This window comes from Puma concolor, chromosome B4, assembly GCF_028749965.1.
Source record: "Puma concolor isolate L17-30 chromosome B4, mPumCon1.1.hap2, whole genome shotgun sequence".
NCBI classification, from domain to species: domain Eukaryota; kingdom Metazoa; phylum Chordata; class Mammalia; order Carnivora; family Felidae; genus Puma; species Puma concolor.
In genome coordinates, this window is record NC_141673.1 from 14,403,126 (window position 1) to 14,420,990 (window position 17,865).

A 17,865-nucleotide genomic window follows, 5' to 3' on the forward strand; every position below is an offset into this window, starting at 1 on the left:
CCCAATCTCCAAGTCCCCAAACTGTCCATCGTCCCTCTGGAGAAATGTGGGGAGACTTTCACCCCTGGTTTGCTTAATCCTATAAACACACTTTTCTGAACATTCAGCCAAATAGTGTTCAAACGTGTGGAGCCAGCTCGGCCAGGAAGAGAAGTAGATGTCAAGCGGACATTAACCATCATTTTTTTTCTGTGTAGTTAAGGTGTGGTCTTAAAATTTCTGAATGTTTGCCCCGATCTGTTGTAGGTAGGAAAAGTTTGTTGCAGGTGGCAAAATTCTTTCCTAGGTCTCTCAACCTTAAAAGCTTTGGAGGCTATGGTGGTCCCACCATTTTGTCCCCCTAAAGGCTTCCCCTGCCTCTCCTTCCCTTCTCCGCCTTTCCCTTCCCTTTCCCTTTCCCTTTCCCTTTCCCTTTCCCTTTCCCTTTCTCTTTCCCTTTCCCTTTCCCTTCCCTCCTCTCCTTCCTCATTTCCTTTCTTCCTCCAAGGCGTTATCAAAAGCTCTCCTCACCCTTGAAGCTGACCTGACAGAGGGAAAAGGACAATGGATGCAAAGGATGTTTTTCTTTGATTCTCAGTTGCTGTTGTTTCTTGTGGGTACAGCTTCCTTGGGAATCTGAGCAGGAAGGGGTGACTGTCAGGACAGAACTAGGGCATGCCTCCGTGCTCTGGCTTACTCTCTACCAAATGTACATCTAGGCTCTGGAGAACAAAACCTGGCTGTTAAAAAAATTCCTTAAAAATGAGAGTGCCACATTTATTGGTGATTTTTTGCAAACTTGGCTTCTTGAGTTCTCTCATTGCCAAATGTGATGGTGGTGGTGGTGATGTTGGATCTTCATCATGATCTTCATTGGCAATGTGAAGATGATGATGTTGCTGAGGAGGATGGTGATGGTACTAACATCTTAACCCTCTCATCCAGAATAAAATCCTTATCATGATGGATCCACTGTCCCCTCTCTGACCTCATATCCTTCCACTCACTCCTCACCAGCTCTTTTACAGCCACACTGCCTTCTTTGCTGTTCTTTGAGCTCTGCACATATACTCCAGCCTCAGGGCCTTCTTCCTTGCTGTTCCCTCTGCCTGCAAAGCCTTTCTCTCTCTTACTATATGATTTGCTCCCTCACTTTGCTTATAACACTGATAAGTGCCACCTTCCCCTGACCCCCCACCCCCTTATTTGACATAACACCTCCCAGCACTTTGTCCTCTTACCAGAAGCTATGTTTCCTCCCCTGACATATTGTTTATTGTTAATGGTCTGTCTCCCTACTAAATACAAGTCCCATAAGAACAGGGAATTTTGCTCCATTTGCTGCTATGTCATCAGTCCCTGTCCTTGACATAGTAGTTGTTAAGTGAATGAATGAATGGGTGAATAGAGTCAGGGTCATAGCTCTCTTGCTCAGTAATTTTGTGATATTGGCTGAGTCATTTGTTCTCTCTGCTCTTCAGTTTTCTTGTCGGCTGATGAAGATGCTAATACTTAACCCTCTTATCAAGAGGTTGTTGTAATGATCCAATTAAATACCGTGATAGGTAACATTCATTATGTACTTATTTTCACTTACATGCCTTGCTAAGGGCTTTTATTTTATTTATTTATTTTTGAGTAAGGCCTTTTTACAAAATTTGTTTATTATTTATTGTGTGTGTGTGTGAGAGAGAGAGAGAGAGAGAGAGAGAGAACCAGTTTGGGAGGTGCAGAGAGAAAGGGGGACAGAGGATCTGAATTGGTCTCTGTGCTGACAGCAGAGAGCCCAATACTGGGCTTGAACCCACAAACTGTGAGATCATGACTTGAGCCCAAGTCACACACTTAACTGACTGAGCCACCTAGGCACCCCATTAAGTACAGGCTTTTAAACTGATTAATTCATTTTATGCTCACATCCACCCTCGGAAGGCACCATTCTTAGCCTCATTTTACAGATGTGAACTAAGGCATAGAAAGGCTAACCTGCCTAGAGTTGTACAGCAAGTGAGACGTAGAGCTCAGATTCAAACTTGTAGTCTGGTTCTGAAAACCACTCTATACCAAACTCTTTGTAAACTGCAAATCACTGTTGATGATTTGTTTTGTTTTGTTTTTAAAATGTGGCTAACTCCATCTAATTTTGGATTTTCCATTACTTGAACATTTAAGAATGTAGGTTTGTCATTGCAATCTTTTTCTATATTTTTATATTTGTTTTGACATGTTTTTCTGTATTTATCGCTCCCTGCCCTGCCTTCACGCATGCATGCGTGTGCACACACACACACACACACACACACGAGTATTATGATGTTTTGATGAGCAGAATATGTCTTTGCGTCTACCTGTCATAGCTGGGTGCTCGGTACAGCCTGACCCAGTGGCCCGGGCCTTCACTGAGCACTGCTCCTGAGTGAGATTTCCTTGTCTGGAAGGGGCCACTCAGAGAGTCTGCAGACTCTCAAAGCCTCTTTTGTCTGCAAGGTGAATCTGAACCGGTGGAAAAGACTTCAGATGCCAGCCAAGGAAGTCACTGAGCCCACGGGGCCCTCAGAACTAAAAACACAGCCTGTGCCGGGAAATCTACAGGAAGCAGTTCTTGCCGACAGCAGGCCTTGGGCCACCTGCCAAGTGTTTGCAGCAGCGGGGTATTTGGAAGAGGCAGAGTGGTGAAGGAGGGGTAGGGGCCCGTGGGCTTTGCTGATGGACGCCGCACACTGATGTGGGAAGGTATGAAAACAAGGGCGGTTGCAGCACAAGGAAAGCCCAAGGCTGGCGAAGTCGCCCTTTAATTGACCCAGCTCTGTGAATTATAACACGCGTCATCTCCAGCGAGCCACTTGGTGCCATGTGGAAGGTATCGGCCTGGGTTTGGGTCCCAGCTGACGTAATTACCAGGTTGTCACTTTGGGAAAGGTCATTTGCCTCCCTGGGCTCACCTTGGACACCTACAATAGGCATTCACGTATTTGAGCATTGTGCTGTAATGCAAGGTACTGGTTGGATGCTGAGATAGAGCCAGGAACGAAACAGACATCCCTGCCCCCTGGAACTTCTATTCTGGTGAGAGAGCTGGACCATTAAATATTAAATTGGGATGGATGTAAATCATGTCATATGCGGACAAATGTACAGTTTTGTCAGTGGGGATGAGTTCAAGCAAGGAAACAGGGCAGGGAGTACAGCAGGTGCTCTGTAAGGAGGTGCTACTGGGGGCTCCACTGAGCAAAGCTATGAGTGGAGTGAGGAAGGTGACCTTGCTGCCATCTCCCGGAAGCTCTAGAGGTTTGGGGACTGGAGCAAGCCCAGAGCTTGCTCAGTGTGTTTGACAATGGAAAGGAGGCCAGTGTGGGGCACAGGGGATGGTGTCAAAGAGGTCATCACTTCATCAGTGTCTAAATCATACAGGACGTTAGAGGCCAGGCAGGACTTAGGTTTTCTGTATTTAGTGCTACTTTATTAGTATTGTTGTTGTTGTTTGTCCTTCTAATGAGCCTCTTAGACCCTGAGAGACTCTGTGAAAGAACTTAAGACGTGAAGATCACAGCACTTGCAGAATGTTGATTTTTTTTTAAAGAATTTGTTAATGACACAGTTTTGTTCCCAAGAGTAAACATAACAGTCTGTTAGGGATTAGAGTGGAATTTTGATGATAACTTGCTGGAGGATGCAGGAATGCCCTAATCCTACCTTAAAAAATCACTACCAGCACCCCTGTTCTAGGTTCCTAAGGTAGCCAAATACACAGGGAGGAATAGCAAATAAGAGTAGAAACACCACTGAGCGTTAGCCGGCCTAGGTCCCCCAGCCCGAGGGCAGGGCTCTCTGCCAGAGCTGGCGTGAGTCCTGTAGATTTGTGGATGTTACTTACTAAATATGTGGCTGTTATCACTAAACAGTTCCAAGGTACAACAAACACGATTATGAAAAGAGAGAGCAGGACATCTGGGGCTTCTGGGAATCCGAATTGATGGTTGCCAACTCATGGAAGAGAGAGCAGCAGAGGGAAAGATGGGTGCTGAGATGAACCCCTTTGAGGAGCTACAGGCAAGGGAGGAAGTTGACATGATGACCATGCAGACCAGCAGGCACTCAGCTACAGAGAAGCCAGAATCCCATGCCTTTGCCTGCCTTTTCAGCCTAGCAGTGACCCTGCCTGCTGTCAACTGTAGCATTGTGATGTCCTGACCCATAGGTTAACAGTTCCTCTTTATGGGGTGTAATGCGAAAGGTTGGAGAACAAGGCTGAGTGTCAGAAGTTGACCTAGCATTAGAAAAGGTACTGGATGGAGACTGCCCACCTTCTCCTATACACTCAGTATCTGTCTTTCTGTCTCTTTCTCTCTCTCTCTCTTCTCCTGAAAAATCTATGGAATACCTAAGGCTGTACAAGGGGGCACACTGTCAGGGTTTAAGAGTACAGTCTGGGCCAGATAGATTTCACAAACTGACAGGAATTTCTAGTATCTTATCAGCCACCCTCGGATTCCAGAACAGTCTGTCTGCCAGCATCTTGCCTTTCTTAGGACTCCGGACAACATCTTTTTGTGTCGAAATCCTCCTTTAGTCAGGCTTCATGGTCAAGGCAGATAGCTGCTACCTTCACATTCCCACACATTCTTGGTTTCTTGGGTACATTCTTGTCAGTCATCCAAATCCAAGCCCCATTTTCAGTTTCTTTCCCATTGATCTGTTGACCTAATAGCATTCTTCAGCTTATCGTAATTATGATTACAATCACCATTTCCATTCTGTCATCAGATGTCATTATCATCACAAATGCAATTACTAGTAACTAAACATGAATACCCCATGCTTTCAGTAATATTATCTACTTGGCATCACATGCTCGCCAGGTGCCAGTTCCAGTGACAATGCAGCCAAAGACCCTACAGGAAACTGAATGCATTCCATCCTGTGTGTGTGTGTGTGTGTGTGTGTGTGTGTGTGTGTGTGTGTATGCATGCACGCACCTGTGTGCATTTGTGTTTTGGAACTGGATGTGAGTTTAATTGTAAAAAGGTGCTTCTATTGCCTTCTGATCTAGGGGGCTGTAGAGGACATTTTGTTAGTGGATATGATTCCAGCCATATCTAGTACCTATAACAGCTTGGAAATTAGAAAATTCTGCAGAAATATTTGTTGTTAAATATGTAACCACTCCCCTCATCTGCAGCCTTTCCTGTTTCCCAGTAGCCCTCCAGAAACATTAATGCCTAGAGCCTGTGAAAGTGATACTCAAAAGGGACTCTGTAGATGCGACTGTAGTTATGTACCTTAAGATAGGGAGAGTGACCCTGGTTATCCAGGTGAGCCCACACAAGCCCTTAAAAACTGAATTTACTCTGGCTGGAGACAGAAATGTGGCAGGAGAGGAAGTTAAAAATGTTTAAAGAATAAGAAGGATTTAATGTGCCATTACTAGTTTGGAGATGGAGAGTCCTATGTGATGCTGAATGCAGGTGCCCGTAGCTGGCTGGGGGAGGCTTCCAGGGGACACCAGAAAAGACAGGACCTCAGTCCTACAACCACAAAGAGTTGAAGTCTGCCAGCCACCTGTATGAGCTTGGAAACAGTTTCTTCCCAGAGTCTTCCAGTAAAAGCTTAGATGCTTAACAACCTTGATTTGGGCCTTGTGAAACCCAGAACAGAGAAACCAGCCGAACTCACGTGGACTTCTGACCTACAGAGCAGTGAGATAATACACTTGTGTTGTTTGAAGTTATTTACCGTGTGGTAATCTGTAATGAAGTAACAGAACTATGAGTAACAGAAGATAAAATGCACTATACAGTGAAATTCATGTTTCTTCACAGAAAGTTCAGGATCCTCCTGGACTGGTCTGTGACCTCCCTTTCTAGCTCTTTTTCCTATTCTGTTCCTCCATTAACTCCATGCCCCAGCTACTAAAGACATCTCACCATTCCATTGACCCGATAGCCCTGTATTTTTTACCTGTGCTTTTGTTACTAGCAACTTAGATTGGGCCTTTCCCCTCCTCTGTGCCTGGAAACATTCTCCTCAGTTTTGTGGTCTAGTGAATCTGGCAATGGACAGAGTTTCATAAGGCATGCTGCATAGCATGCATAGGTATCTGCTCATCAAAAATAAAAATAACACTTTATTCAACAAATATTTTTGGATACCTACTGTGTACCTAGAACTGTGTATAAAGCAGTGCCCAGCTTTATAATAAAAATATTAGTGCATGGCATTCCTTTTTTTAAAATTAATTTATTTTGAGAGAGAGAGAGAGGGAGGGAGGGAGGGAGGGAGGGAGGGAGGGAGGAAGGGAAGGGCAGGGAGAGAGGGAGAGAGAGATTCCCAAGCAGAATCTGCACTGTCAGCACAGAGCCCAATGCAGGGCTCAAACTCACAACTATGAGATCATGACCTGAGCCCAAACCAAGAGTCAGACACTTAACAGACTGAGCCACCCAGGCACCCCGAAAATAAAAGTAACACTTTATTTAACAAAATTTTTTGGATACCTACTATGTGCCTGAAGCTGAGTATAAAGCAATGAACAGCTTTCTGATAAAAATATTAATGCATAGGATTCATTTTTCATAAGATGTGATGATAGATTTTGCCTTCAGTGATAACTGGGGGACACTAGTTGAGAAAGAAAGATATTGACTCTATTGATTATAACACTTTCATTTTCTTTTTTTCTTTTTTTTTTTAAAGTTTATTCATTTTTTTTCCTTGAAAGAGAGAGAGGTAGTGAGTAGGCAAGGGGCAGAGAGAGAGGAAGAGAGAGAATCCCAAGCAGGCTCTGCAATGTCAGCCTGCTGCAAGGCTCAAACCCATGAACTGTAAGATCATGACCTGAGCCTAAGTCAGATGCTCAATCTACTGAGCCACCTAAGGCTCCCCTTATAACTCTTTCATTTTAAAGTCAAAGAGAATACAAGTGGAGAGTGAGGGGTCTGCCTGCAGTCGTTGTTATTGGGTCAAATCCAAGGTTTAGGTCAAATCCAAGGTTTAGGTCCCTGGTCCCCAGACTTAAAGACCAATTCCTTTTCCACTATTCTTTGATTCCTCCATGTACATGTTTTAAAAAGTCACAAATAGGAAAACTCAGATAATCCAGCACTTTCAGGTATCATTGAGGTCAGTGACAAAAACCTCCCATACCAGGTACCAAAAGTAACGAGTAACAAAATCCAAAGTCCCTATATGTGCCTTATATTACAAAAACCTACCTGTCTTTAATGATGTCTAGAGAAAATCTCCCACAAATGTGTAATATGACAGTTTTCCCTTTCAAAACAGAATCTTCACAATCAAAATTACACACAGACTTTCTTCATTATGGTGTTATTTTTTTCTGTTAAAAAGAAGGGAAAGAAATTCTTTAAAATTCCCCCTCATAGCAGCAGACAGGAAAAAAGTAATGCAGATGAGACAGCAGGCTTGAGCTTTCAATAGGGTGTACAGAAGCTCAAATAAAAGATGATGTTTAGACCTGTCCTGAAACCCTAAAGTTCATTTATAAAGCCAAGAGAAATTTATGGGAGCAGGTGAATATGGCAATAGAATGCCACAGGCGCCATTTCTCAGTACAGGTAAGACTCAAAGTCATGGAAGTGCTTGCTTCTCCATTTATTAGCCTCTCAGCTGGCCTGCCACACTGACAAAGCTGAAGGGGCTGAGATCTTGATTTTTTTTTAAACCTTTAAGAGAGGTGGGAATCCCCTGAGGAGCTCTTTGAGAGGTCTGGCCACGATGGTGGATTGCAGTGTGAATCAGAGGATAGAACACATTCTGTTCAACCAATCACATCACTAGGGAAACATTCATTAGGTTTATTCAGGATAGAGCCTTTGAGGTCACCTCTTTGCCCAGTGACTGTATTTTGGAGTGGGTTAGTAGGAAAACTTTCGATCTGCTTCAGCAGGTTGAGGAGACAAGAGGTGTGGTCTTGTCTTTGAACCTGTTATCACTGGAACCTAGTTGGGCTGCTTCCGTCTTAGAATATTATACTACTTGATACCAAAACTCACTGTAAAGCTGCAGTAACTGAGACAACTTGGAACAGACTCAAGGATAGACAAATAGATCACATGTGAGGTGACTTGATGTTTGACAAAGACACCAGCGCAACTCTATTGGGAAAGAAGAGTCTTTTAATAAATAGTGCCAAAGTATTTGAATAACCATATGAAAAAACTGAACCTTGGGTCTTACCTCCGATCTTACACAAAAAACTAAAATTCTAGATGGATTATGGATGTAAATGTGCAAAGACCCAATTTCCAACAAACCCACATTTGTGGGTATCAGGGCTTAGGATGTGGCCATATCTTTGGGGGGAGATAATTCAACCTACTACAGTTTCTGTGAGAGTTCTGAGGCTCTTCAAAAACAGCTGCTCTTTGAGATTCTCCTCTCAGTAGAATCACTACCTTGAAGGAGAAGTGCTTGGATACCTCTGAGTTCATTTCCAAGTTTTGTTTATTGAAGTTTTTAAAAAGTAAAATACAGAAGAGAGCCCTTTCTTCACTACCCTCTCTGTACTTGATCCAACAGATGCTGGCTACCCTAACAACCCAGGTATTTGCCTCCTATAATTACTCATAAACATAACTAGGAAATAATTCTAGACACCTTGCTCTGAACACCATGAACTTCTAACTTGTATATCCAAGGCTGAGTGTGTCTTTTATCCAGATTATCTCTTTCCATTTGGGCAGCAAGACAGCCCCTGGGGCTTGGCCACCTCTAAGTTGGAGATTCTATGATTCAAGATTCTTATTTGCTCCCTTTCTTCAAGTTTTTGGTGCCCAACTGTTCTGTGTTGCAACTTTCTTCTAACATCTTTTTCTCCTCACACTCAAGCAACAACTTTTATTGCTAATTCTTCTTTGTAATCTCGCCAGTGGAGTATCTTAAACATGATGGGGCTGAATTTTTAAGACATTAGACTTAATAAACAGGTCATTACCACTATTTACTAACCTGGACTCATTAACAGAGCTCTTTGCTTTTCACCTTGCCACAACATAATGAGGCTATTAATTAAAGCAAGAGACATAAGCACTCTGGGTTTCCTTTAATGCCATCTAGGGAGATGACTAGGTCTTTGGTCATAATTCTGTTAAATGTTTCCAAGGGGATACATTTAAATCACTATGAAATGATATTTCCTTTCCATATAAACTTGGTTTTCTCTTCAAATGGGCTATTTTTAGGTCCCCAAAATTCCCAGTTGTAATCCACCCAGTGCCTTATTCAGCTAAACAGTGGGAGGAGTGGGGTGTAGCAGTCAAAAGCATAGGCTGGAACCGGACTGCCTGGGTTTAAATCCTGGCTCTGCTACTTACTGTGTGATATTGTGCAAGTTATTCAGTCTCTCTCTGCCTTGTTTTTTTTTTTTTTTTAATCTGGACAAGTGTGAGGATTAAATTAATTCATACATGTAAAAAGCTTAGGACAGTATCTGGCACGTAGTTGAGTTTTTCATATGTATGAGAAGTTATTTTCATTCATTTAATCCAGAGAAATGGTTTTTGGCATTTACTGTGTGTATGGCACAGTTTGTTACTATGCATTTTCTAACATGGGGTTACAAGTTGAACGGTGCCTCCCCAAGATTCACACGTTGAAGCGTTAAGCTCCAGTCCCTCGAATGTGACTTATTTAGAGAGAGGGTCTTTAGAGAGTTACAGTGAGGTCATTAGGGTGGGCTCTGGTGCAGTACGACTGGTTTTCTTATAAAAAGGGGGTCTTTGGATACAGAGACACGTGTAGAAGGAAGACAGTGTGATAAGACATAGGGAGAAGGTGGCCATCTGCAAGCCAAGGATAGAAACCTGAAACAGATTTTACCTCATAGCCTTCAAAGGAACCAACCCTACCAACACCTTGAGTTTGGTCTTCTAGCCTCCAGAACTGTGAGAAAGGAAATTTCTGCTGTCTAATCCACCGAGTGCTGGTACTTTGTTATGGCCACCTGAGGAAACTAATACAGATGGTTATAGTACCATGGAATCACTATCCCCAGGGAGTATATAATCTGGCAGGAGGGATATCTTCCATAGTACTCTGGTCACAAGCAAAAGAAATGTAGCAGATCTTGCTTAAGCAAATAAGAAAAAAAAGAAGATGAGTTTATAAAGATATGGAGGTATTGCATAACACCCAAGGACAGGATTGTAGCTGGCACATAAACATCAAGAGTGCTCCCCACCTCTTGCCTCTCTGCCCCTCTCTTAGTGACTGTGACATCCACCCACCCCCACCAGTCCCCTTGTGTTCTATACTTTCCCAATCTAGATGGCAGAAAACATGGTCTTCAGTTGTACTCAGGTTCTATGTATTAAATACAGCCCCTAGAAGGAAACTGCATGAATCACTCAGCAGTTCCAAATTCTAATACAAGGGGACCTTATTCCTCCACCCTGGGTCAGATGCCAACCCCATCAGCTGTGACTGAGGGAGCATTATTTCAGTGCACAGACATGGTGCTTCTACTGTAACCATGTAGGGGGGTGAGGGGAAGGGCCATGACCAAAAGAGGTAAGAGTGGGCAGAAGACGAGGAAGCCTCCATTAACAGTGATAAGTGATCACACACCTGAAGCTGGAGAAATCTAGGGAAAATGTCATACTGAACAGCCTCTGGCCTTGTACAGTGCTGAAGCTAGAGTTACTTCTACTTTCAAGGAAGTAGAAATTAGAAATGGTTAAAAGCATAGGTGCTTGAATCAGAGACATGTAGGTTTCAATGCAACTTGGCCTTTTATTAATTATGAGACGTGGCACCATGCCTCTACACCTCAGATTACTCACGTTTCAGAAAAGGAAGTAAATAATATCACCAACTTCCTAAGTTTTGGGCAAAGTATAAATGTGTACTTGGCACATAGAAGTACCCAATAAATGTTAGCAGTTTTTAGCATCGTTAGTTTTTGATAAATCCTTTTTTGTTTTCCTTTCTCCTTCAGGCTGAATTCTCAGAGTTGAACCTAGCTGCCTATGTTACTGGGGGCTGTATGGTGGACATGCAAGTCCTGAGAAATGGGACCAAGGTTGTGAGGTAAGGAGCACTGAGATACAGAAAACCGTCATTTGAGAGGCGTGTGTGGGATATCTCACAGAGCTACCCTCTGTCTGTTGCCTCTGACCCAACTCCTGCACTCCATGCACTTTCACATACCCAGGGTTACTTCCAAAGGGTTTTAGGTATCGTTGCAATACGAGCCCTGGGTTTGCAGAGAAAAGGCCAGGTTCCATTTCTGTCTTTGTGACTCTATTTGGGTGTATTATTTAGTCCTTCTTACCCTCTGTTTCTCATCTGCAGCGGGATGATTGCAGCCCTCAAGTAAGAGTCATGTATGTGAGAGTGAGTGCCCTATTTCTTCTAAAGCACCATAAAATGTAAGGGTTTATTAGAATGAGCTACTGCTTGCTTCCAGCATATGGCAGCCTAAATGTTCAAAGCCTCCCCTCTCAGGACATCAAACCTAAAAGTGCTGGATATAACACTTTCCAAAGAATCTGTTTAGAATGTATGCTGAGCTTGAGGGGGAGTGAGGGAATTCTTCATTAGCTGAGAAAAGTCAAGAAAGTGCAAATCCACAGAAGAGATAAAGTGTTGTATTAATATATTTCTATCTAGTTAAGCAACCAGAGTAACACAGATCAGGTCTTGTGAGGGTTTAGCTGGGGAAGAAATAGGATTCAGATTTGGGGAAGTAGAGAAAACAGGAAGAATTTTGAGGAAGAGGTGGCCTTGGTTCTAAGCCTTGTCAGCAGTGGAATATGGGCATTCTGTGCATCGTAAGAGTAGGAAGCAGTCTTTGTAAATGCAGACAGGCAAAAAAAAAGCATGTTTGGGAAATTATGTTAATTCAATTTATTGAGCCATTTTTGTCTTTTTTTGAAAAATGTTTATTTTTGAGAGAGAGCACACATGTATGAGCAGGGGAGAGGCAGAGAGAGAGGGAGACGGGATATGAAGCTGACTCCATGCTGACAGCAGAGAGCCTGATGTGGGGCTCAAACTCACAAACTGTGAGATCATGACCTGAACTGAAGTCAGATGCTCAACTGACTGAGCCACCCAGGCACCCCAGCCTTATAAAAAAAAATTTTTTTTTTTAAATTTTAGAGAGAGAAAGGAAGAGAGAGACAGCAGAGGAGGGGCAGAGGCAGAAAGAGAGAATCCTAAACAGGATCCACACTCAGCATGAAGCCTGATGTGGGGCTTGATCCCACAATCCTAGGATCATGACCTGAGTTGAAATGAAGAGTCAGAAGCTCAACTGACTGAGCTGCCCCAGCACCCCTTATTCAGCCATTATTTACTGAGTACCTACCATGTGCCAAGACATATGTAGCTTTCTGTTTCTAATAATGATGGCCTAGATGATTTAGACCATCTTTTCCACTGAAAACAACTTAAAAACTGGTTTTAAATAATGATCATCTTGAAAGCCTTCAAAGAGTTGGCATGACAGTAAGGAATTACGAAGAAGAGAATGATGCAGAAATGGAAACCCAGAGAGATGAATGAGTACAAAAGTTACCTTTTTCCTAAGAGTATTTGCTAAGTCTGGCAAATTTAAAAATGTTTTGATAGCCTAGCAGGAGCAAAGGAGAAAGATATGAATGTTCAGGGACACTCAAGGTGGGGAACGTAATGATAGGCTCTCTCCACAATAAGCTGAGACCCAAAAGGACCACATCTTCAAGGTGAATGTGTTTTATAAGTAGATGAGCCCTCACAAGTATTTGCAGCTTGAATTGCAGTTTCATCTTCTGGGAGCCTCAAGCATTAAAATTGGTTTATGGTGATCCCAAACATGCTAGAAGTGAAAGAAAATCATATATAGAGGGAGGTACTTTCATCCTAGGCTTCAAATAATTTTTTTTTTTTACAATAGCTAGCACATAGTCAAAGATAACCAGGCACAGACACCATGAATGAGAAGAAACAGAAACAATAGACAGTAGAGAAAACCCAGAAAGATATCAGATATTGGACTTATCAGACACCAATTCTTAAAAAAAAAGATACTTATTAAGTAGAAAAAAATCAGGTTTGAAGGTATCTTCCAGAAATAGAAAACAATAAAAAGTGACACAACCATTTTTTTTTTAATGTTTATTTATTTTTGAGACAGAGAGAGACAGAGCATGAACAGGGGAGGGGCAGAGAGAGAGGGAGACACAGAATCGGAAGCAGGCTCCAGGCTCTGAGCCATCAGCCCAGAGCCCGACGCGGGGCTCGAACTCACGGACTGCGAGATCGTGACCTGAGCTGAAGTCAGACGCTTAACCGACTGAGCCACCCAGGCGCCCCAACACAACCATTTTTTTAAGAAACCAAATAGAACTTCTAGAAATGAAAACTACAATCACTAAAATTATTGGGTGTGTTCTATTTAGCAGCATATTACACACAACTGAAAAGGTGCTAATGAAGTGAAAGGTAGAGCTGAAGAAATTATCCTAAATAAAGCACAAAGAGAAAAAGCTTAGAAGTGCAGAACAGTTGATTAGATTTTGTGAGAAAGTAACATTTAAACAGACTCTTGAAAAGAGAATGGAGCAGAGGCAGCATTTTAAGAAACAATGGTTGTGAATCTTTCAGAAAGATACCAAACCACCAAAACCAGAAGCTTAACAGATTTCAAGCAGGATCGATAAAGAGAATTATACACCAACACGCAATAGTGTCAGTACAAAAAGATGAAGAAAAACATCCTTAAAATAGTGAGAGAAAAAGGCTGATTAATTTTATTGGAGTAACAGACTGACGGATCACAGGCCACAGTAGTAGAATGACATCTTCAAGGTGCCAGAAGAAACTAATTGCCAAGCTCTAATTCCATCTTCAGGGAAAATTTTTTTTATGAATAAGGGCAAAATAAAAACATTTACATAAAATGTTTTTACATAAAATTTTTTTTTACAAATTTTTTTTTACTTAAAACATTTACATAAAATTACATAAAATAAAAACATTTAGTGAGGAGAATACCCTTACTAAGGAAGATTGTAAAGAACATGCTTTAGGCAAAAAGACAATGATTCCAGAATAACATAGAGCTGCAAGAAGATATGTAAGACAAAGAAGGTGGTAAATGTTAATAAACACTGTCTCCAAATAATAATAATAACACCTTATAGATTTAAAAAATACATGAAGAATTAAAATGCATGATAGTAAGATAGTAGTGGTTGGGAAGAAATGGAATTAGGGTGTCCTGAAGTTTTTGTATTGTCAGGGAGGTAAGTAAATGTATTGATTAATAACAAGCTTTAAAAAGTCAGAGATGCATGAGGTAATTTCTAGGGTAATTCCAAAAAAAAAAAAAAAAAAGAATGTAGTAAAACTTAAAAGCTACAAGAAAGGGAAAAAAATAGTAAAAGACATGAAAGGAGAGAAAAACCAACATCAAATGGATATCACAAATAAAATAAGGTGGTAGATTTACATCCAAATGTATAAGAAGACTGATAATCATTCTAAATGACTTGTACAGTAGTACTGGTTATTAAAATGTTGAAAATTTTCTATACAAGTTGGTAAATAGCTTCTGCCCTGAGGCAAATGAATGCCCTCAGCTACTCATAACCCATGGATAGGCATGACCATTGGATTGCTCTTTTGTCCCCCAGTTCACCAGACTTCTGTCCCCCAGCCCATATCCTTTGTTCTTCCCGTAGTCAGAGAGTGCCCAAACACTGTAAGGGATGCACACCTTGGGAAGCAATGGTGGAACCCCAGAGAGAATGTGCCTGGTTTCTTCTGTCCCTTCAAAGCTGTAAATGCTTATGAGTCCACTGGAGTCGCCCTCTCATGGTCACTTGTGAGAACTACAACCTCCACAAAGTAGAGCTATGAGTTGTTAAGTATTTATCATCACCAATATATATCATTACTTGCATTAAGTGTAAAAAGACTGAACGCTCTACTTTACAGAGCATCTACATTGAATTTTTCAGAGTAGATTTTTAAAAATCCAGCTATATTCCATTCAAGATACTCATCCAAAACATAACAATATAGAAAGTTTGAAAGCCATATGTATACATATACACACATATGTATATATGTGTATACATATATATATGGCTACTGGTCAAAAGAAAGCTAGCTTATGTAGCTTACTAATATCAGGGGGAAAATAGACTTCCAGGTAAAAAGCATTACTAGGGAAAAGAAGATAATTCATTATGATAAATATAAGGAAAAGATAAAGATTCTAAATTTATAAGCACCAAACAAAACTGCCTCAAACTATACTTCAAAAATTATCAAATTTATTTGTGCTGTGCTTCTGTCCTGCTTCTTTATCTGGAAAAGGAACCAAACTGTCTTATTTTGTAATGTATAGAAATGAGAACATCCATCCCAATGGTCTTCAAATTTGGCTACAGATGAGAATCACCTGGGAAACGTTTTAAAATCCTGATGGTGAGGAAATATGCATGACCAATTTCATTAGACTCTCTGAAGGTAGGATTTGGGCATCTCTAGTTTTAATTCTCCAATGGGCAGCCTGATGGAGAACCTCCCGAGATAGCTATCACATCATCCCTGCACTGGGGCTGGATCAGCTCTAAAGCTGAGGACCCCGCTGGGTGTGCTGCCTGAGCAAGAATCCCCTTGCAAAATAGATATCCCCAAGCCTCATTCCAGACATGCCATCTTCTTCCTGAATTTGCAAAATTGTTTGCAAAAATAAATTTTCAAACATGTTCCAGGTGTTTGTTAATCAGCTAGTCTCCCAGCGTTTAGGAATGGCAGACTTTGAAGACAGTTGTTTTGGGTTGAATTGTGTCCCTCCTCAGAAGATGTATTAAAAAGTCTTAAACCCCTAGTTTGTTAGAATGTGATCTTATTTGGAAATAGAGTTGTTGTAATTAGTTAAGATGAGGTCACACTGGAGTAGTGTGGGCCCTTAATCTACTATGACTGGTGTACTTATAAAAAGAGGGAGATTTGGGGGGTGCCTGGGTGGCTCAGTCGTTTAAGCGTCCGACTTCGGCTCAGGTCACGATCTCGCTGTCCGTGAGTTGGAGCCCCGCGTCAGGCTCTGGGCTGATGGCTCAGAGCCTGGAGCCTGCTTCCAATTCTGTGTCTTCCTCTCTCTCTGCCCCTCCCCCGTTCATGCTCTGTCTCTCTCTGTCCCAAAAATAAATAAACGTGTAAAAAAAAAAAAAAAAAAAAGAGGGAGATTTGGGACGCCTGGGTGGCTCAGTTGGCTAAGCGTCCGACTTCAGCTCAGGTCATGATCTCCTGCGATCCATTGGTTCAAGCCCCGTGTCAGGCTCTGTGCTGATAGCACAGTGCCTGGAGCCTGCTTCAGATTCTGTGCCTCCCTCTCTCTCTGCCCCTTCCTCACTTGGGCTGTCTCTCTTCCTCTCTCTCTCCCTCCCTTTTCTCTCCCTTTCTCTCAAAGATAAATAAACATTAAAAAAAGAAGAGAGAGATTTGGACACAGAGACACAGGGAAAGCGCCGAGTGATGGTGAAAGCAGATTCAAGTGATAAGTGTACAAGCCAAGGAATGCCAGTAATTGCTATCAATAAGCTAGGAGATAGGCATGGAACAAATTCTCTCTCAGCCCTCAGAAGAAACCAGTCCTGCCAACACCTTGCTTTCAGATTTCTGTCCTCTAGAATGGTGAGAGAATACTTTTCTGTTGTTTTAAGCCATCCAGTTTGTGCTACTTTGTTTAGGCGGCCCTAGAAAACTAATACGTAGTGCTTTTCAAATTATAATGTGCATATAAACCCCCTGAAGATCTTGTTCCACTGCAGATTCTCATTCATCAGGTCTTCAGGTAGGACCTGAGATTTTGAATTTCCTATGAGCTCCTAGATGCTGCTGGTGGTGGTGGAAGACCTTACCTTGAGTAGCGACAGCCATGAGAGCAGTGCCAGTTTAGCCAGAGACCTGGCATCAGGGGTCCATGAGGCTGTTGAGATTTGTTGTATCCACGCCCAGACTGGTGCTTACCGCCTCACTAGATAGCTTGTTCTGGCAAGCCACAAGTTACAGACCTGGGAGAATGTGCACACAAACCACGTAGTTCCAGCCCAACTCACAGTGTGTCCTACAGACAGGGTGTCAGTAAGAATCTTCCCCAGGCAGGTAGTGCTGTTTCGAGCCCTAGCTGTTGGTCTCCCAAAGTAGGAATGTTGAGCAGTGCGCGTGACTTGCAGTATATGCTTTCAAAGAGACTCAGGTGTTGCACTGACAATGCCCTTGATCATTTATTTCCAAGTTTGCAGAACGAGCAAGGCCTACGTCTTCTGAAGTCATGTTCATAGGAAGTTCCTTCGTAAAAGTTGACCAGGATGCGTGGTAGAGCAGACCACTGCTGGTCTTCCCCAGCATTCGTTTTTTCTACTTTGGGGAACGGGACCTAGATTCTCCACTTGGGTGACCCCTCCCCAACTTACGGTCTGTGTGGTGTCTGGAGCTGATGCCAGCTGGTGTCAGACTGAATCAGAACACTGCAGTGGGATGTAAGCCAAGCCAGGGAGAATCCATTGTGAGTTTTTTACTGGAACCCTTGGCTGGCAGAAACATGTGTATTCTGCTGGGGCTGCTGAGCTGGTGGGATGCATACCTGGAGCTGCTGGTTGCCATCTCTTTTTCCCCTTGAGGGAAGGCTTTGCTGAGATTGAAGCCGAGGCAAAGGGAAACATGGCCAAGAGAGAGACAGTGAATGAATGACCTGATGATGTTATCCAAGGCCCTGGATCCAGATTCATCTCCAAACCTTAGCCAAAAAAAATCCCTTTTTGATTAAGCCAGCTTGAATTGCACATACAAAATTCATGAATTTTTATTTATTTAACAAACACTTTATAGCATTTCCTACGTGCTAGGCACTGCTCCAAGCACTTAACATGT

The 17,865-nt window shown here is 42.3% G+C and overlaps 1 protein-coding gene across 2 annotated transcripts in view; it reads left to right on the top strand.

Annotated features, from left to right (window-relative positions):
- SYN3 (synapsin III) overlaps positions 1-17,865 on the top strand; it is a 467,188-nt gene that overhangs the window by 82,934 nt on the left and 366,389 nt on the right. For both annotated transcript variants that reach the window (XM_025926829.2, XM_086712422.1), the window contains exon 4: positions 10,934-11,025. In XM_025926829.2, the coding sequence (XP_025782614.1) occupies positions 10,934-11,025 (92 nt within the window). The remainder of the gene's footprint in view (positions 1-10,933; positions 11,026-17,865) is intronic.